This window comes from Pleurodeles waltl, chromosome 11, assembly GCF_031143425.1.
Source record: "Pleurodeles waltl isolate 20211129_DDA chromosome 11, aPleWal1.hap1.20221129, whole genome shotgun sequence".
Lineage (NCBI taxonomy): Eukaryota > Metazoa > Chordata > Amphibia > Caudata > Salamandridae > Pleurodeles > Pleurodeles waltl.
This window is the reverse complement of record NC_090450.1, coordinates 736,722,479-736,743,748: the sequence shown is the minus strand read 5'-3', so window position 1 is coordinate 736,743,748 and position 21,270 is coordinate 736,722,479. Positions and strand designations below refer to the sequence as shown.

At 46.0% G+C, this 21,270-nt stretch overlaps 1 protein-coding gene across 2 annotated transcripts in view; it reads right to left on the bottom strand.

The window, feature by feature from the left end:
* The window catches only part of LRRC74B (leucine rich repeat containing 74B), a 155,434-nt gene that overhangs the window by 89,324 nt on the left and 44,840 nt on the right, over positions 1-21,270 (bottom strand). For both annotated transcript variants that reach the window (XM_069214434.1, XM_069214435.1), the window contains exon 3: positions 20,282-20,424. In XM_069214434.1, the coding sequence (XP_069070535.1) occupies positions 20,282-20,424 (143 nt within the window). The remainder of the gene's footprint in view (positions 1-20,281; positions 20,425-21,270) is intronic.

The following is a 21,270-nucleotide window of genomic DNA, read 5'->3' as shown; positions in this document are numbered from 1 at the left end:
GTGGTCGAGCAGTAGGCTTATCCAAGGAGTAGTGTTAAGCATTTGTTGTACATACACATAGACAATAAATGAGGTACACACACTCAGAGACAAATCCAGCCAATAGGTTTTTATATAGAAAAATATCTTTTCTTAGTTTATTTTAAGAACCACAGGTTCAAATTCTACATGTAATATCTCATTCGAAAGGTATTGCAGGTAAGTACTTTAGGAACTTTAAATCATCAAAATTGCATGTATACTTTTCAAGTTATTCACAAATAGCTGTTTTAAAAGTGGACACTTAGTGCAATTTTCACAGTTCCTAGGGGAGGTAAGTATTTGTTAGTTTTACCAGGTAAGTAAGACACTTACAGGGTTCAGTTCTTGGTCCAAGGTAGCCCACCGTTGGGGGTTCAGAGCAACCCCAAAGTCACCACACCAGCAGCTCAGGGCCGGTCAGGTGCAGAGTTCAAAGTGGTGCCCAAAACACATAGGCTAGAATGGAGAGAAGGGGGTGCCCCGGTTCCGGTCTGCTTGCAGGTAAGTACCCGCGTCTTCGGAGGGCAGACCAGGGGGGTTTTGTAGGGCACCGGGGGGGACACAAGTCCACACAGAAATTTCACCCTCAGCGGCGCGGGGGCGGCCGGGTGCAGTGTAGAAACAAGCGTCGGGTTCGCAATGTTAGTCTATGAGAGATCTCGGGATCTCTTCAGCGCTGCAGGCAGGCAAGGGGGGGGTTCCTCGGGGAAACCTCCACTTGGGCAAGGGAGAGGGACTCCTGGGGGTCGCTTCTCCAGTGAAAGTCCGGTCCTTCAGGTCCTGGGGGCTGCGGGTGCAGGGTCTCTCCCAGGCGTCGGGACTTTAGATGCAAAGAGTCGCGGTCAGGGGAAGCCTCGGGATTCCCTCTGCAGGCGGCGCTGTGGGGGCTCAGGGGGGACAGGTTTTGGTACTCACGGTATCAGAGTAGTCCTGGGGTCCCTCCTGAGGTGTTGGATCGCCACCAGCCGAGTCGGGGTCGCCGGGTGCAGTGTTGCAAGTCTCACGCTTCTTGCGGGGAGCTTGCAGAGTTCTTTAAAGCTGCTGGAAACAAAGTTGCAGCCTTTCTTGGAGCAGGTCCGCTGTCCTCGGGAGTTTCTTGTCTTTTCGAAGCAGGGGCAGTCCTCAGAGGATGTCGAGGTCGCTGGTCCCTTTGGAAGGCGTCGCTGGAGCAGGATCTTTGGAAGGCAGGAGACAGGCCGGTGAGTTTCTGGAGCCAAGGCAGTTGTCGTCTTCTGGTCTTCCGCTGCAGGGGTTTCAGCTAGGCAGTCCTTCTTCTTGTAGTTGCAGGAATCTAATTTTCTAGGGTTCAGGGTAGCCCTTAAATACTAAATTTAAGGGCGTGTTTAGGTCTGGGGGGTTAGTAGCCAATGGCTACTAGCCCTGAGGGTGGGTACACCCTCTTTGTGCCTCCTCCCAAGGGGAGGGGGTCACAATCCTAACCCTATTGGGGGAATCCTCCATCTGCAAGATGGAGGATTTCTAAAAGTTAGAATCACCTCAGCTCAGGACACCTTAGGGGCTGTCCTGACTGGCCAGTGACTCCTCCTTGTTATTCTCATTATTTTCTCCGGCCTTGCCGCCAAAAGTGGGGCCTGGCCGGAGGGGGCGGGCAACTCCACTAGCTGGAGTGTCCTGCTGGGTTGGCACAAAGGAGGTGAGCCTTTGAGGCTCACCGCCAGGTGTGACAATTCCTGCCTGGGAGAGGTGTTAGCATCTCCACCCAGTGCAGGCTTTGTTACTGGCCTCAGAGTGACAAAGGCACTCTCCCCATGGGGCCAGCAACATGTCTCGGTTTGTGGCAGGCTTCTAGAACTAGTCAGCCTACACAGATAGTCGGTTAAGTTTCAGGGGGCACCTCTAAGGTGCCCTCTGTGGTGTATTTTACAATAAAATGTACACTGGCATCAGTGTGCATTTATTGTGCTGAGAAGTTTGATACCAAACTTCCCAGTTTTCAGTGTAGCCATTATGGTGCTGTGGAGTTCGTGTTTGACAGACTCCCAGACCATATACTCTTATGGCTACCCTGCACTTACAATGTCTAAGGTTTTGTTTAGACACTGTAGGGGTACCATGCTCATGCATTGGTACCCTCACCTATGGTATAGTGCACCCTGCCTTAGGGCTGTAAGGCCTGCTAGAGGGGTGTCTTACCTATACTGCATAGGCAGTGAGAGGCTGGCATGGCACCCTGAGGGGAGTGCCATGTCGACTTACTCGTTTTGTCCTCACTAGCACACACAAGCTGGTAAGCAGTGTGTCTGTGCTGAGTGAGAGGTCTCCAGGGTGGCATAAGACATGCTGCAGCCCTTAGAGACCTTCCTTGGCATCAGGGCCCTTGGTACTAGAAGTACCAGTTACAAGGGACTTATCTGGATGCCAGGGTCTGCCAATTGTGGATACAAAAGTACAGGTTAGGGAAAGAACACTGGTGCTGGGGCCTGGTTAGCAGGCCTCAGCACACTTTCAATTGTAAACATAGCATCAGCAAAGGCAAAAAGTCAGGGGGCAACCATGCCAAGGAGGCATTTCCTTACACAACCCCCCCCCAAACGAAAGAGGATGAGACTAACCTTTCCCAAGAGAGTCTTCATTTTCTAAGTGGAAGAACCTGGAAAGGCCATCTGCATTGGCATGGGCAGTCCCAGGTCTGTGTTCCACTATAAAGTCCATTCCCTGTAGGGAGATGGACCACCTCAACAGTTTAGGATTTTCACCTTTCATTTGCATCAGCCATTTGAGAGGTCTGTGGTCGGTTTGAACTAGGAAGTGAGTCCCAAAGAGGTATGGTCTCAGCTTCTTCAGGGACCAAACCACAGCAAAGGCCTCCCTCTCAATGGCACTCCAACGCTGCTCCCTGGGGAGTAACCTCCTGCTAATGAAAGCAACAGGCTGGTCAAGGCCATCATCATTTGTTTGGGACAAAACTGCCCCTATCCCATGTTCAGAGGCATCAGTCTGCACAATGAACTGCTTAGAATAATCTGGAGCTTTGAGAACTGGTGCTGAGCACATTGCCTGTTTCAGGGTGTCAAAGGCCTGTTGGCAGTCCACAGTCCAGTTCACTTTCTTGGGCATTTTCTTGGAGGTGAGCTCAGTGAGGGCTGTCACAATGGATCCATATCCCTTCACAAACCTCCTGTAGTACCCAGTCAAGCCAAGGAATGCCCTGACTTGAGTCTGGGTTTTTGGAGCTACCCAGTCCAGAATAGTCTGGATCTTGGGTTGGAGTGGCTGAACTTGGCCTCCACCTACAAGGTGTCCCAAATAAACCACAGTTCCCTGCCCTATCTGGCATTTGGATGCCTTGATAGAGAGGCCTGCAGATTGCAGAGCCTTCAAAACCTTCCTCAGGTGGACCAGGTGATCCTGCCAGGTGGAGCTAAAGACAGCAATATCATCAAGATAAGCTGTGCTAAAGGACTCCAAGCCAGCAAGGACTTGATTCACCAACCTTTGGAAGGTGGCAGGGGCATTCTTTAAACCAAAGGGCATAACAGTAAACTGATAATGCCCATCAGGTGTGGAGAATGCTGTCTTTTCTTTTGCTCCAGGTGCCATTTTTATTTGCCAGTACCCTGCTGTCAAGTCAAAGGTACTTAGGAATTTGGCAGCACCTAATTTATCAATGAGCTCATCAGCTCTTGGAATTGGATGAGCATCTGTCTTGGTGACAGAATTGAGCCCTCTGTAGTCCACACAAAACCTCATCTCTTTCTTTCCATCTGTGGTGTGAGGTTTGGGGACTAAGACCACTGGGCTAGCCCAGGGGCTGTCAGAGCGCTCAATGACTCCCAATTCCAGCATCTTGTGGACTTCCACCTTGATGCTTTCCTTAACATGGTCAGACTGTCTAAAGATTTTGTTCTTGACAGGCATGCTGTCTCCTGTGTCCACATCATGGGTACACAGGTGTGTCTGACCAGGGGTTAAGGAGAAGAGTTCAGGAAACTGTTGTAGGACTCTCCTACAATCAGCTTGCTGTTGGCCAGAGAGGGTGTCTGAGTAGATCACTCCATCTACTGTACCATCTTTTGGGTCTGATGACAGAAGATCAGGGAGAGGTTCACTCTCTGCCTCCTGATCCTCATCTGTTACCATCAACAGATTGACATCAGCCCTGTCGTGGAAGAGCTTAAGGCGGTTTACATGGATCACCCTTTTGGGGCTCCTGCTTGTGCCCAGGTCCACCAAGTAGGTGACCTGACTCTTCCTTTCTAGTACTGGATAAGGGCCACTCCATTTGTCCTGGAGTGCCCTGGGAGCCACAGGCTCCAGAACCCAGACTTTCTGCCCTGGTTGGAACTCAACCAGTGCAGCCTTTTGGTCATACCAAAACTTCTGGAGCTGTTGGCTGGCCTCAAGGTTTTTGGTTGCCTTTTCCATGTACTCTGCCATTCTAGAGCGAAGGCCAAGTACATAGTCCACTATGTCCTGTTTAGGCTCATGGAGAGGTCTCTCCCAGCCTTCTTTAACAAGGGCAAGTGGTCCCCTTACAGGATGACCAAACAGAAGTTCAAAGGGTGAGAACCCTACTCCCTTCTGTGGTACCTCCCTGTAAGCGAAAAGCAGACATGGCAGGAGGACATCCCATCTCCTTTTGAGTTTTTCTGGGAGCCCCATGATCATGCCCTTTAATGTCTTGTTGAATCTCTCAACTAAGCCATTAGTTTGTGGATGGTAAGGTGTAGTGAATTTATAAGTCACTCCACACTCATTCCACATGTGCTTTAGGTATGCTGACATGAAGTTGGTACCTCTGTCAGACACCACCTCCTTAGGGAAACCCACTCTGGTAAAGATACCAATGAGGGCCTTGGCTACTGCAGGGGCAGTAGTCGACCTAAGGGGAATAGCTTCAGGATACCTGGTAGCATGATCCACTACTACCAGGATATACATATTTCCTGAGGCTGTGGGAGGTTCCAGTGGACCAACTATGTCCACACCCACTCTTTCAAAGGGCACCCCCACCACTGGAAGTGGAATGAGGGGGGCCTTTGGGTGCCCACCTGTCTTACCACTGGCTTGACAGGTGGGGCAGGAGAGGCAAAACTCCTTAACCATGTTGGACATATTGGGCCAGTAGAAGTGGTTGACTAACCTCTCCCACGTCTTGGTTTGTCCCAAATGTCCAGCAAGGGGAATGTCATGGGCCAATGTTAGGATGAACTCTCTGAACAGCTGAGGCACTACCACTCTCCTAGTGGCACCAGGTTTGGGGTCTCTGGCCTCAGTGTACAGGAGCCCATCTTCCCAATAGACCCTATGTGTTCCATTTTTCTTGCCTTTGGACTCTTCAGCAGCTTGCTGCCTAAGGCCTTCAAGAGAGGGACAGGTTTCTTGTCCCTTACACAGCTCCTCCCTTGAGGGTCCCCCTGGGCCTAAGAGCTCAACCTGATAAGGTTCAAGCTCCAAAGGCTCAGTTCCCTCAGAGGGCAGAACTTCTTCCTGAGAAGAGAGGTTCCCTTTCTTTTGCTGTGTTGCAGTTGGCTTCCCAACTGACTTTCCTGTTCTCTTGGTAGGCTGGGCCATTTTTCCAGACTCCAGCTCTACTTTTTCACCCTGTGCCTTGCACTGTGCTCTTGTTTTCACACACACCAGTTCAGGGATACCCAGCATTGCTGCATGGGTTTTTAGCTCTACCTCAGCCCATGCTGAGGACTCCAGGTCATTTCCAAGCAGACAGTCCACTGGGATATTTGAGGAGACCACCACCTGCTTCAGGCCATTGACCCCTCCCCATTCTAAAGTAACCATTGCCATGGGATGTACTTTTCTCTGATTGTCAGCGTTGGTGACTGTGTAAGTTTTTCCAGTCAGGTATTGGCCAGGGGAAACCAGTTTCTCTGTCACCATGGTGACACTGGCACCTGTATCCCTCAGGCCCTCTATTCTAGTCCCATTAATTAAGAGTTGCTGTCTGTATTTTTGCATGTTAGGCGGCCAGACAGCTAGTGTGGCTAAATCCACCCCACCCTCAGAAACTAGAGTAGCTTCAGTGTGGACCCTGATTTGCTCTGGGCACACTGTTGATCCCACTTGGAGACTAGCCATACCAGTGTTACCTGGATGGGGGTTTGGAGTGGAACCTTTCTTGGGACAGGCCTTGTCTCCAGTTTGGTGTCCATGCTGTTTACAGCTATGACACCAGGCCTTTTTGGGATCAAAGTTTTTACCCTTGTACCCATTGTTTTGTGAAGAGGCTCTGGGCCCACCCTCCTGTGCAGGTTTTTGGGGGCCTGTAGAAGACTCTTTACTATTTTTAGTTTTGGTTGTCTCATCACCCTTCTGCTGGGGAGTCTTTGTGACCCCTTTCTTTTGGTCACCCCCTGTTGAAGTCTTGGACACCCTTGTCTTGACCCAATGGTCCGCCTTCTTTCCCAATTCTTGGGGAGAAATTGGTCCTAGGTCTACCAGATGCTGATGCAGTTTATCATTGAAACAATTACTTAACAGGTGTTCTTTCACAAATAAATTGTACAGCCCATCATAATTATTTACACCACTGCCTTGAATCCAACCATCTAGTGTTTTCACTGAGTAGTCAACAAAGTCAACCCAGGTCTGGCTCGAGGATTTTTGAGCCCCCCTGAACCTAATCCTGTACTCCTCAGTGGAGAATCCAAAGCCCTCAATCAGGGTACCCTTCATGAGGTCATAAGATTCTGCATCTTGTCCAGAGAGTGTGAGGAGTCTATCCCTACACTTTCCTGTGAACATTTCCCAAAGGAGAGCACCCCAGTGAGATCTGTTCACTTTTCTGGTTACACAAGCCCTCTCAAAAGCTGTGAACCATTTGGTGATGTCATCACCATCTTCATATTTAGTTACAATCCCTTTGGGGATTTTCAACATGTCAGGAGAATCTCTGACCCTATTTATGTTGCTGCCACCATTGATGGGTCCTAGGCCCATCTCTTGTCTTTCCCTCTCTATGGCTAGGATCTGTCTTTCCAAAGCCAATCTTTTGGCCATCCTGGCTAACTGGATGTCCTCTTCACTGGAGTTATCCTCAGTGATTTCAGAGTTGTTGGTCCCTCCTGTGAGGGAACCAGCATCTCTGACTATTATTTGTGGAGTCAGGGCTTGAGAAGCCCTGCTCTCCCTAAGTAGGACTGGAGGGGGGGAATTTCCCTCCAAGTCACTATCTTCATCCTCTGAGTTGCCATCCTCAGAGGGGTTGGCCTTTTCAAACTCTGCCAAAAGCTCCTGGAGCTGTACTTTGGTAGGTTTGGGGCCCATTGCTATTTTCTTTAGTTTACAGAGTGACCTTAGCTCTCTCATCTGTAGATGGAGGTAAGGTGTGGTGTCGAGTTCCACCACATTCACATCTGTGCTAGACATTATGCTTCTAAAAGTTGGAATACTTTTTAAGAATCTACAACTGGTTCTAGAATCTAATTCAAACTTTTACAAACTTTTAAACTCTAAAAGAAATGCTAAACAGGATCTAACACAAGGCCCTAGCAGGTCTTTTAAGAATTTAGAAAACTTTTCAAATTGCAAAAATCAATTTCTAATGACAATTTTGGAATTTGTCGTGTGATCAGGTATTGGCTGAGTAGTCCAGCAAATGCAAAGTCTTGTACCCCACCGCTGATCCACCAATGTAGGAAGTTGGCTCTGTATGTGCTATTTCAAAGTAAGGAATAGCATGCACAGAGTCCAAGGGTTCCCCTTAGAGGTAAAATAGTGGTAAAAATAGATAATACTAATGCTCTATTTTGTGGTAGTGTGGTCGAGCAGTAGGCTTATCCAAGGAGTAGTGTTAAGCATTTGTTGTACATACACATAGACAATAAATGAGGTACACACACTCAGAGACAAATCCAGCCAATAGGTTTTTATATAGAAAAATATCTTTTCTTAGTTTATTTTAAGAACCACAGGTTCAAATTCTACATGTAATATCTCATTCGAAAGGTATTGCAGGTAAGTACTTTAGGAACTTTAAATCATCAAAATTGCATGTATACTTTTCAAGTTATTCACAAATAGCTGTTTTAAAAGTGGACACTTAGTGCAATTTTCACAGTTCCTAGGGGAGGTAAGTATTTGTTAGTTTTACCAGGTAAGTAAGACACTTACAGGGTTCAGTTCTTGGTCCAAGGTAGCCCACCGTTGGGGGTTCAGAGCAACCCCAAAGTCACCACACCAGCAGCTCAGGGCCGGTCAGGTGCAGAGTTCAAAGTGGTGCCCAAAACACATAGGCTAGAATGGAGAGAAGGGGGTGCCCCGGTTCCGGTCTGCTTGCAGGTAAGTACCCGCGTCTTCGGAGGGCAGACCAGGGGGGTTTTGTAGGGCACCGGGGGGGACACAAGTCCACACAGAAATTTCACCCTCAGCGGCGCGGGGGCGGCCGGGTGCAGTGTAGAAACAAGCGTCGGGTTCGCAATGTTAGTCTATGAGAGATCTCGGGATCTCTTCAGCGCTGCAGGCAGGCAAGGGGGGGGTTCCTCGGGGAAACCTCCACTTGGGCAAGGGAGAGGGACTCCTGGGGGTCGCTTCTCCAGTGAAAGTCCGGTCCTTCAGGTCCTGGGGGCTGCGGGTGCAGGGTCTCTCCCAGGCGTCGGGACTTTAGATGCAAAGAGTCGCGGTCAGGGGAAGCCTCGGGATTCCCTCTGCAGGCGGCGCTGTGGGGGCTCAGGGGGGACAGGTTTTGGTACTCACGGTATCAGAGTAGTCCTGGGGTCCCTCCTGAGGTGTTGGATCGCCACCAGCCGAGTCGGGGTCGCCGGGTGCAGTGTTGCAAGTCTCACGCTTCTTGCGGGGAGCTTGCAGAGTTCTTTAAAGCTGCTGGAAACAAAGTTGCAGCCTTTCTTGGAGCAGGTCCGCTGTCCTCGGGAGTTTCTTGTCTTTTCGAAGCAGGGGCAGTCCTCAGAGGATGTCGAGGTCGCTGGTCCCTTTGGAAGGCGTCGCTGGAGCAGGATCTTTGGAAGGCAGGAGACAGGCCGGTGAGTTTCTGGAGCCAAGGCAGTTGTCGTCTTCTGGTCTTCCGCTGCAGGGGTTTCAGCTAGGCAGTCCTTCTTCTTGTAGTTGCAGGAATCTAATTTTCTAGGGTTCAGGGTAGCCCTTAAATACTAAATTTAAGGGCGTGTTTAGGTCTGGGGGGTTAGTAGCCAATGGCTACTAGCCCTGAGGGTGGGTACACCCTCTTTGTGCCTCCTCCCAAGGGGAGGGGGTCACAATCCTAACCCTATTGGGGGAATCCTCCATCTGCAAGATGGAGGATTTCTAAAAGTTAGAATCACCTCAGCTCAGGACACCTTAGGGGCTGTCCTGACTGGCCAGTGACTCCTCCTTGTTATTCTCATTATTTTCTCCGGCCTTGCCGCCAAAAGTGGGGCCTGGCCGGAGGGGGCGGGCAACTCCACTAGCTGGAGTGTCCTGCTGGGTTGGCACAAAGGAGGTGAGCCTTTGAGGCTCACCGCCAGGTGTGACAATTCCTGCCTGGGAGAGGTGTTAGCATCTCCACCCAGTGCAGGCTTTGTTACTGGCCTCAGAGTGACAAAGGCACTCTCCCCATGGGGCCAGCAACATGTCTCGGTTTGTGGCAGGCTGCTAGAACTAGTCAGCCTACACAGATAGTCGGTTAAGTTTCAGGGGGCACCTCTAAGGTGCCCTCTGTGGTGTATTTTACAATAAAATGTACACTGGCATCAGTGTGCATTTATTGTGCTGAGAAGTTTGATACCAAACTTCCCAGTTTTCAGTGTAGCCATTATGGTGCTGTGGAGTTCGTGTTTGACAGACTCCCAGACCATATACTCTTATGGCTACCCTGCACTTACAATGTCTAAGGTTTTGTTTAGACACTGTAGGGGTACCATGCTCATGCATTGGTACCCTCACCTATGGTATAGTGCACCCTGCCTTAGGGCTGTAAGGCCTGCTAGAGGGGTGTCTTACCTATACTGCATAGGCAGTGAGAGGCTGGCATGGCACCCTGAGGGGAGTGCCATGTCGACTTACTCGTTTTGTCCTCACTAGCACACACAAGCTGGTAAGCAGTGTGTCTGTGCTGAGTGAGAGGTCTCCAGGGTGGCATAAGACATGCTGCAGCCCTTAGAGACCTTCCTTGGCATCAGGGCCCTTGGTACTAGAAGTACCAGTTACAAGGGACTTATCTGGATGCCAGGGTCTGCCAATTGTGGATACAAAAGTACAGGTTAGGGAAAGAACACTGGTGCTGGGGCCTGGTTAGCAGGCCTCAGCACACTTTCAATTGTAAACATAGCATCAGCAAAGGCAAAAAGTCAGGGGGCAACCATGCCAAGGAGGCATTTCCTTACACAGTCCATGTAATTTCAAGTGTATGGCTTCATTGCAGAACTAGTATGAACTGTTTGAGGTAGAATCTCTGTACCAGAATGCGCTAGGACCCTCTGCTGTGTTTTGTTGTTTATCATATTACCTGCTTATCTGTAAGAAATTGGGTTATTGGTTGAGGAGAGTGGAAGCCCCACTCAAATAATAAACACAATAATTTTCAGGTTGAACCACACAAGTCACTAAATAAACCTGTGCTTAACCTTCTGGTAGCTTGCCACAAGAGCAATCATGCTTAACTTAGAAGCAATGTGAAAGTATTTATGAAGCACTAAAGCAGTAATAAAGTGAAAACAAAACACACAAAAACCCAATTTAGAAAAATAGAATACAATGTGTTAAATAAAATGACACCAATATGACAAAAATCCACTCAGTAGAACTGGAGTTACAAATTTGTTAAATTTCAGATGAAAATATCACAAAAAGTACAAAGCAATACTTGTGGCCATCTGGTCGCTCTAGGTAAAGTCACAAGTTCAGGCTTACTGTGATAGAGCCTGGGTTGGATATAAAGACCAGGTGCAGCCACTAAAGAGTTACCTTCTCAAGTCTGCTAGAGAAATTGCTGTTTGTGTTGGCTAGGGCTGCATGAAGGTCATTGTCGGCGTAAGCAGAAGGTCAGGTACCACAGACAGTCACTGTTGTGGCATGAACAGTCAATTGTTGATGTTATTGGCATTTGACATGGGCTGTCAGGAGGAACTGCAGGTCTCACTGGAGCTTAACTTTGGTGGTCTTTGCGGACATTCTTTGTTAACGCAAATTGCAGGTTTCACTGGAGCTTTGAATTGGTGGTTATCGTGTATGGTCATTTCGTGGCACCCTATGTGGTCGTGAGGAGCCCAAATCTTCTGTGTCTTCATCTTCATGTTGAGGTCAGAAGGAGTACACTCTGACGCCAGCCAAGGGTCAGGACCTGGGGGGCACCACTTGGGTAGCTGTAGCTCAAACAGGTCAGCTAGCGTACTTTTCAGTCACTTCTGGGGAGCTTGGGTTCAAGACAAGCAAGTCCAATCTCCCTTCTCAGACAGCAGGGCAGACCTTTTTCTGAATCTTCCTCAGGTCCAGTAGTGTTCTGATGAGAGGTTCTGAAGGAGCCACTGGTATCCGTCTTTGTGTGGTAGAATTTGCAGGCTTACTACAAAGACTGGTTCTGGTCAGCTATCCTCCTTGGTCTGACTCCAAACAGTCAAGAGTAACAAAGGCAAGTGTAGGTGCGGTGGCAGGTTCCCTTGTGTGCGCTGCACGTAGGGCCCATTGAAGAGCAATCAGGGCAAAGATCCAGCCATCCCCAGCCATCTTGTCTGGTCAGGAAGACCCACTCCTCTCACACCCTGGCCTCTTTTATCCCCATATGGGGAGAGAATACACAACCCACATCAGGAGAGCTGTTTACAGTCATGCGACCCTGTACATTAAGAGAACGGCATGTTTTTAAAAGTAGTAACTTAAAATCCGACTTTACCATTGAACAGGATTTTAAATTACAATTTATTTGAGTGGAAATATATTTCTCGAGCTGGTCTCAAACTGACGTTGTCAGTTATTAAGTGTAATAAGGTAAACCAGAGTTAATTTATGGGAGAAATAGCCTTGCAACAGTGAAATACTGTAGGAGGCTGTCCTGGCTTGTAGTGAGTACCAAGGGGTACTTACACCTTGCACCAGGTCCAGGTATCCCTTATTAGTGTAGAGGGGTGTCTAGCAGCTTAGGCTGATAGAAAAGGTAGCTTAGCAGAGCAGCTTAGGCTGAACTAGGAGACGAGTGAAGCTCCTACAGTACCACTAGTGTCACATGCACAATATCATAAGAAAACACAATACACAGATATACTAAAAATAAAGGTACTTTATTTTTATGACAATATGCCAAAGTATCTCAGTGAGTACCCTCAGTATGAGGATAGCAAATATACACAAGATATAAGTACACAATACCAAAATATGCAGTAATAGCAATAGAAAACAGTGCAAACAATGTATAGTCACAATAGAATGCAATGGGGGCACATAGGGATAGGGGCAACACACACCATATACTCTAGAAGTGGAATGCGAACCACAAATGGACCCCAAACCTATGTGACCTTGTAGAGGGTCGCTGGGACTGTAAGAAAACAGTGAGGGTTAGAAAAATAGCCCACTCCAAGACCCTGAAAAGTGGGTGCAAAGTGCACCTAAGTTCCCCAGAGAGCACAGAAGTCGTGATAGGGGAATTCTGCAAGAAAGACCAACACCAGCAATGCAACAACAATGGATTTCCTGACGAGAGTACCTGTGGAACAAGGGGACCAAGTCCAAGAGTCACGATCAAGTCGGGAGTGGGCAGATGCCCAGGAAATGCCAGCTGTGGGTGCAAAAAAGCTGCCACTGGAGGGTAGAAGCTGTGGATTCTGCAAGAACGACAAGGGCTAGAAACTTCCCCTTTGGAGGATGGATGTCCCACGCTGTGAAGAGTCGTGCAGAGGTATTTTCGTGCAGAAAGACCGCAAACAAGCCTTGCTAGATGGAAGGGTTGCAGTTAGGGTTTTTGGATGCTGCTGTGGCCCAGGAGGGACCAGGATGTCGCCAATTGCGTGAGGAGACAGAGGGGGCGTCCATCAAGACAAGGAGCCCACTGAGAAGCAAGCAGCACCCGCAGAAGTGCCAGAATAGGCACTACAAAGTGGAGTGAACCGGAGCTCACCCGAAGTCACGAAAGAGGGTCCCACGACGCCGGAGGACAACTCAGGAGGTCGTGCACTGTAGGTTAGAGTGCCGGGGACCCAGGCTTGGCTGTGCACAAAGGAAATCCTGGAAGAGTGCACAGGAGCCGGAGTAGCTGCAAAACACGCGGTTCCCAGCAATGCAGTCTAGCGTGGGGAGGCAAGGACTTACCTCCACCAAACTTGGACTGAAGAGTCACTGGACTGTGGGAGTCACTTGGACAGAGTTTCTGAGTTCAAGGGACCTCGCTCGTCATGCTGAGAGGAGACCCAGAGGACCGGTGAAGCAGTTCTTTGGTGCCTGCGGTTGCAGGGGGAAGATTCCGTCGACCCACGGGAGATTTCTTCAGTGCTTCTAGTGCACAGAGGAGGCAGACTACCCCCACAGCATGCACCACCAGGAAAACAGTCGAGAAGGCGGCAGGATCAGCGTTCCAAGGTCGCAGTAGTCGTCTTTGCTACTTTGTTGCAGTTTTGCAGGCTTCCAGCGCGGTCAGCAGTCGATTCCTTGGCAGAAGGTGAAGAGAGAGATGCAGAGGAACTCTGATGAGCTCTTGCATTCTTTATCTAAGGAATTCCCCAAAGCAGAGACCCTAAATAGCCAGAAAAGGAGGTTTGGCTACTCAGGAGAGAGGATAGGCTAGCAACACCTGAGGGAGCCTATCAGAAGGAGTCTCTGACGTCACCTGCTGGCACTGGCCACTCAGAGCAGTCCAGTGTGCCAGCAGCACCTCTGTTTCCAAGATGGCAGAGGTCTGGAGCACACTGGAGGAGCTCTGGGCACCTCCCAGGGGAGGTGCAGGTCAGGGGAGTGGTCACTCCCCTTTCCTTTGTCCAGTTTCGCGCCAGAGCAGGGCTGAGGGATCCCTGAACCGGTGCAGACTGGCTTATGCAGAGATGGGCACCATCTGTGCCCCTCAAAGCATTTCCAGAGGCTGGGGGAGGCTACTCCTCCCCAGCCCTGACACCTTTTTCCAAAGGGAGAGGGTGTAACACCCTCTCTCTGAGGAAGTCCTTTGTTCTGCCTTCCTGGGCCAAGCCTGGCTGGACCCCAGGAGGGCCGAAACCTGTCTGAGGGGTTGGCAGCAGCAGCAGCTGCAGTGAAACCCCTGAAAAGGTAGTTTGGCAGTACCCGGGTCTGAGCTAGAGACTCGGGGGATCATGGAATTGTCTCCCCAATGCCAGAATGGCATTGGGGTGACAATTCCATGATCCTAGACATGTTACATGGCCATGTTCGGAGTTACCATTGTGACGCTATACATATGTTGTGACATATGTATAGTGCACGCGGGTAATGGTGTCCCCGCACTCACAAAGTCCGGGGAATTTGCCCTGAACAATGTGGGAGCACCTTGGCTAGTGCCAGGGTGCCCACACACTAAGTAACTTAGCACCCAACCTTTACCAGGTAAAGATTAGACATATATGTGACTTATAAGTTACTTAAGTGCAGTGGTAAATGGCTGTGAAATAACGTGGACGTTATTTCACTCCGGCTGCACTGGCAGGCCTGTGTAAGAATTGTCAGATCTCCCTATGGGTGGCACAAGAAATGCTGCAGCCCAGAGGGATCTCCTGGAACCCCAATACCCTGGGTACCTCAGTACCATATACTAGGGAATTATAAGGGTGTTCCAGTATGCCAATGTAAATTGGTAAAATTGGTCACTAGCCTGTTAGTGACAATTTGGAAAGAAATGCGAGAGCATAACCACTGAGGTTCTGATTAGCAGAGCCTCAGTGAGACAGTTAGTCATAACACAGGTAACACATATGGGGCACACTTATGAGCACTGGGGCCCTGGCTGGCAGGGTCCCAGTGACACATACAACTAAAACAACATATATACAGTGAAATATGGGGGTAACATGCCAGGCAAGATGGTACTTTCCTACAAATACCACCTTAGTAGTTTTTCTATGTCAAGACCTGTAGAACTGAAGCATACATGCGCTACGTTTTAAATACTATGCACCCTGCCCAATGATTCTTTAAGGCCTACCGTAAGGGTGACTTACAAGTATTAATAGTCAAGAAAGAAGGAAGGAAAAAAGGAATGTAAGAAACAAAGACCAAAGGAAAGAAAGAAAGATTAAAGGATGGAAATAAAGAAGGAAGAAAGAAAGGAAAGAAAGAAAGATAGGAAGACAAGAAGAAAAGAAAGAAGGAACATAAGAAGGAAGTAAAGAACGGGAGAAAGTAGGAAAGCAGGAAAGAAGGAAAAAAGCAAGAAAGTAGGAAGAAGGAATGAGTGAAAGAGAAGAATGAAAGAAGGAAAGAAAAATACAAAGAAAGAAGGCAAGAAAGACTGAAAGAAGACAAGAAAGAAAGCAGGATCAAATGAAAGTAAGCTTTAATGAAGGAAAGAAAGCAGCAAAGAAAGCAGAAAAGAAAACTGGAAGGAAAGAATTAAAACAAGAAAGAGGGATAGAAAGACAGAAAAACGGAAGGGAAGAAGGGAGAAAGAAATGAAAGAAAGGAAGAAAAGTGATATGAAATCTGGCAAGAAGAAAAGAAAGCAGGAAAGAAAAAAGAAAGCAGGAAAAAAAAGGAGCAAAAAAGGAAAAAGAAGGAAAGAAGGCAGGAAAGAAGGAAAGAGAGAAGGAAAAGGGAAAGGAAGAAAGAAGGCAATAAAGAAACAAATGTGGAAATAAAAGGGAAAGAAAGACAAGAAATTAAGGTAAGAAAAAAGAAATGAAGGAAGAAAGAAGTAAAGTGCAGCAAAAAAGAAAGAAAGCAAGAAATAGGAAAATAAGGGAAGAAAGAAGGAAGGATAGAAAGGAGAAGAAAATAAGAAAAAAGAAAGAAAGTAAGCAAAAAAGAAGGAAAGAAAGCAAGAAAAAGGAAAACTTTTAGATTACTAATATCACCATGGAGTAAAGTGCCAACTAGGTGTAGGCCAATTTTACCATGTTTTAGGGAGAGAGCACAAGCACTGTACCTCTAATTGGCACAGGTGAAGTGCACAGAGACCTAATCCTAACAAAAACGGTTTCAGCAAAAATAAGGGGTAAAGGCAATATGTGTTGGGGAATACCACACCAAGGATGTCAGGTATAACACTATCAGTAAGGAAAATAGAGCTTCTATTGGTCATCTTTTTCATTATGTGTCAGATTGTAGCAACGTTCTGATCTGTAACGTTCCATCATCATGCATCTTCCAATATGCTAATCCAGTTCGCAGCCTCTTTGACTTTGCCCTTTGTCATTTCAATATTATTCCCCATAAGGTCCAGTTTTATGCTTAGTGTGACAGCCTTATTTTGCAACACTATTTTCATTATTTGTCTAAACATAGATTCCAGCTCAGGGCTGAGCACTCCTAGATCAGCTTACTGCTCTTGTTGAGTCTGGTTGCCCAAGTTGCTTTCAGACAAACACTTTGAAATCCACTACATGTGCTTCCTTCTTGTCAGATTTCCCCATTTTGCTTTCCAAGTTCATTTCTGGGAAACACTTTGAAATCTACTACAGTTGCTTACTTCTTGTCAGGTTTTTCCATTTTAAGTTTAGAACAGCTGTTATTTTAAAGCCACTTGCAAAATACTACTTTACTTCAGGAAAGGGGCTCCAGTGTACCAGTTTTTTTGAGAGCAAGATTTAGGGAGAGGTATAGCTTCTCAGCAGCAACACCTCATCGATCTCCTAGACTGAATAAATCTTTGGAAATCTGCTACCACTCTGTGGACCTGGCTAATCTCAGAAAGTCAAGAGTTCAAAGGAGAACAGCTTGGACATCCAAATGGAGTTCATTATGAATCCAGGGCTTCACAAGAGTACCACCATGGATACTGTCCAATAACCACTAACAGCCTGTAATCAGAATCAACAATACCGTTCTATGGCATGATCAGGATGTTGAGCAAAAGCATGCTTTAAACTGATAAAAGCTCTTCCTAACAATTCATCCGATCAGAACCTTGCAATATCACATAAATAACATGAATAACTCCTAATATATTCTCTGCAAAAGTCTGTATATTGCCACAGAATGTGTTCCCCCCTCATTCTCCCTCATGCTGTGATGCTTGAGGCTATTCTAAACCACATTACAAGAGAGTGCCATGAATACAAACATTGTAACCTAGCATACAGTCTCTCGAGGGATATCACAATTTTAAAAAGAACTGGAGAGAATATGAATGCCTAAACACATCAATGGTGCCTTCTCAGCGGTTGTGTCCTTCTGGGCCATTCTGCCAACCATTTGTCAAAAAGCAACCACTCGACCAATATCCTTAGATGATCAGAAAAGATATAAAAGCTACTCCAATTAAATGATTTTAACAAGTCCAGTAAGAAAAGTATCACATCCTTCGGCAAGAATGTTTTTCATGGTCACGTGGGTACACATGGGCTTTTAGGGTTCTTGTAGGCCTAAAATAAATGGACAATTAGGCTCACCTCAATCTCTTTGGGGCTGAGAAAGCGTAGCTTATATAATCTATATTAACATGAAATGTTTATGAATTAATGTGTGATAATGCTGCATAGAAACTGTAATAGTAAATTTTGCTTAGACGTGCACTTGAAATGTGACCACGGGGAGTGGCCACCAATGTATACGTGGACTAATAATGATGACTAAAATGTTTATATTACGTTTAAATAAGTTTATACTAATGTTTGCATTATAGAATCTGCGCTGAAACCCTCATAGGCCTTAAGTTAGCATGAGCTGAAGCTTAGCTGCTTGGCTCTCATATTAAATGCATTTTTCTATTTTCCAGTATGCTGACTCACAAAGGGACACGACCCTGCGTGTTCTTTTTCTTCAAATTAGAAGATGAATGTAACCATGTTAGATCCGTTTTCAAGCATTCTTCTTGTGTGCAGAGTAAATGTTAAAAGTAAATTGAAATAGTGTAGATTAATGTAATGTACAAGGTCATTCAAACCGGTGAAGACAATGGAACTGCTGACCAAAAGATGTGCAAAGAATTACATAAAGATGAAATCATACTGGATGTGCCACCTCTGAAGACGTAAATTATGAAGACCAATCAAAGACTTGTAAAATAATATGGGGTGAAGAGTTGGGTTACTTAATGTATTTTCTGATAGGTTAAAGATAATGGGGTATAACAAATGTCCAATAGAATTTTGGGGGAATGTACAATGAAAAAGGGATAAAAACCCATGTCACGGGGAGTCATTTAGGTGGGTTAGGGAATGCTATTGATTTTATCCAGAAACTCTGTCACTCTGTTTAGTGACTTGATGGTTTACTTAAAACCATTCTTGCCCTTGGAATTGTCCATTTAACACTTTACCTCCTCATGAGGAAAGCGCCCTTTTGCCCCGGAGCTGAGTTCTGACTGATGGCGAATTGACAGATGTCATGAAGACGAAGACTGAACCTGTGTGCTGACCTAAACTTTGGAGGGTCATTATGACAATGCTATTGTGATTTGTCTGTTTGCTTTTCCTTTCTAGGTACCAACTGCTTACTTTTGACAGAGACCTTAGCTAGATGTTTTCCAAATTGGTGTTCTAAATTGTTTGCACGAAGCCCAACATGCGAATGCTAATCAGTGGTTAGGACAGGTGCTCACTAAAACTGACGCAAATAGACAAATGACCGCAACTATGCTTTGAGGAACTGACGTGTTATTGATACTCCGCTAAATTGATCTATGTTCACGCCTTGTTATGTTCTAATGTTTGTGATTCTCGCTTTAATGAAATCTTACCAAATTTGCCATATCGTGACTATGCTATTATGTTTTTTGGTTTTGAGATTGACGCACTTGCTATTAGTTTTGTAAGCAATAGAGAATAAAACTCATAAAATTCTACTAAACAGGTGTGGTTATTCATGGCTGAAAGGTCATGGTTGCGTCTTGAATTGATTAATGACTTTGACTAAGGTGAAATGTATTGTCGTGATAAATATTGATGACATTATTGACGTATTGATTGACATATTGATTAGCTATCTCGTCCTAAGGTGTCTCTCAACTGGGTCAAAAGATTCATTGGCCTAAAACGAGTCCCGATGTGTAATAAATGATCATAAAGGGACGCGTCATCAGTTCCAATTGTTATGGACTTTTAATGTCACTTTAGATTAGTGGGCCCGGTCCCCATGGAAATTTCAGATGACTTCAATACATCTTATGCGCAAACCTCATGTATTCATAGGATAACTTTGGTGTCTTTGTAGTCAGTCACATTAGGCTTTTCAATCACTCCTCTCTGCTCTTCAGTATGTGTGAGGTGAGTCCCCGTAGTGTTTTATGGATCAAATCTTTTTGTTGGGTTTTGGAAGCAACATAAAAATACCAACGCCTACAACAACAAGCTGATGAAGAGACATTCAAAAGTAACAGTTCATCCCTAAGTCCAGTTGTCAAGGTAGAAGACATATCTCTTAACTCATCCTATCCACCCACCATGTCCCATTAGCAGGTGAAATCAACTTAAAAGGAAAGCCATATGTTCTCTATTCATGGTCAATGTTTTTTGTGTAATTCACACATTCTTTTTGGATGATTGTGAACTCTCTGGTATCCGGGGTATGCAAGTTTCCCTAAATTTCGAAGATAAGTAGCCCAGAAATGGAGCTCAATTTGATTCAAACGTATCCAAGTGATGCTTAGATATGGTAAAAATACCAACAGTGCAAGAATTCATTCTGCATTATACTTCCTCACAGGTAAAGGGCAGACATATGTCTTAAGACAAAACAGCCACAATTGTCATAATTATGAAAAAAAATACATTATCATTAACATGTGCAACTGAAATAATCACAACAAAAATAATATGCAAATGTGATACAGCTGAAGCCGTAGGCAGGTGGTCATGTAATGTGTACACATGAGACACCCCCACGCACCATGGGTTGTGGTGCTTATATCATTGTCCCTGGTCTGAAATAAAGAAATCGAAGCCTACTTTCACACCGTGCTCCCCACTCTTTAGTTCCACTGCTCGCCTATCAAATGATCAAAGACCCGGGGTACAATTCCTGTGGGTTTTTAGTGTCCCTTTAATTACTGTGGGCTGAAACCAGTTGGGCGTAAAGCCACCCTTATTAGCTGTGCCACAAATCTCCATGGGTTCATAGGGAACCCACAATTTCATGTCTGCCAAACTCCATTATATATTTAGGTTAATTAAAGTGCCAGCGGGCCACATCTACTGGTGTCCTGGACCTGTCATTTCTCTGTCCGTGTACCTGTAGGTAGATTTTGAGGTCGTTTCTGTACCTGTGGGCCGAGTCCGTGATGCATCATGATCAGCTCTGAGTCCTTCATATGACGAAGAAAGTAGGAAATGGGTACTACGCCGTAGGCCTGGCAGGCCTCTAAGTATTTTTCCTTGCCCGTGGGATCATACACCTTTTTAGTTTCTGTTTGAGAAAAGAGAAAGTTTTGAGCTACTTTTAGAAATCACATTTACAACAAATCGGATTTCATAGGTATAATTAGTTATCTTTTACTGACGAACCATGGAGCAGTAAACATTGGCTACTCTGTATTACACCCCATTTCCATATCATATAATACAGGGCCATAAAGATATACAGACCAATAGAATACCCGGAAGAGAACTACATGAAGACTACTTTATATTTACTCATGCACATAATATCAATACATGTGTATTTTTGAACAAATATGTGCAAATTCCTTTAAATCATCCTATTATTCGACATTATGTATCATCTGGTTGGCCAGCATCTAACTTATGGTAAAAGCAATTGGCATTTGGAAAGTATGCGTGGGCCTTGGAGGAGGGAAAAGTAGCCCGTTTTAGAGGTTAGCGTCCAGTAAGCGAGGTAGAAATAGTGCATCCGCAAGTACAGCACAAATGACAAATAGGTCTTGTTTGCAATAAAAAATATTGAGTTATATTATATGACAATTATTTTATATTACATGATAGTCACTGTTTGCAAAAGCGCAGTGGCACTGTTTAGGGTTTATAAGCCTGGTTAGATTGCCCTACAATAAAGGTTGCTCATATAGGGGATCATGAGCCTTAGCACATGTCCGTGCATTCGGACCCCGATTTTAAGTGTGCTTTTGACAATGTGTGTCTTTATTAGTCTAGTGTGAACTCCCTGGTCCTTTTGTTTAAGTTTTTTAGGTGGCCGTATGTAAGGGCGAACAACGTTGTGTAAGTCTGCAAACCTTTGCAACCCGCGTTTTTTCCAATTCATAAAGCTTGCAACGTTTCACAGCTTTCCAGTTTT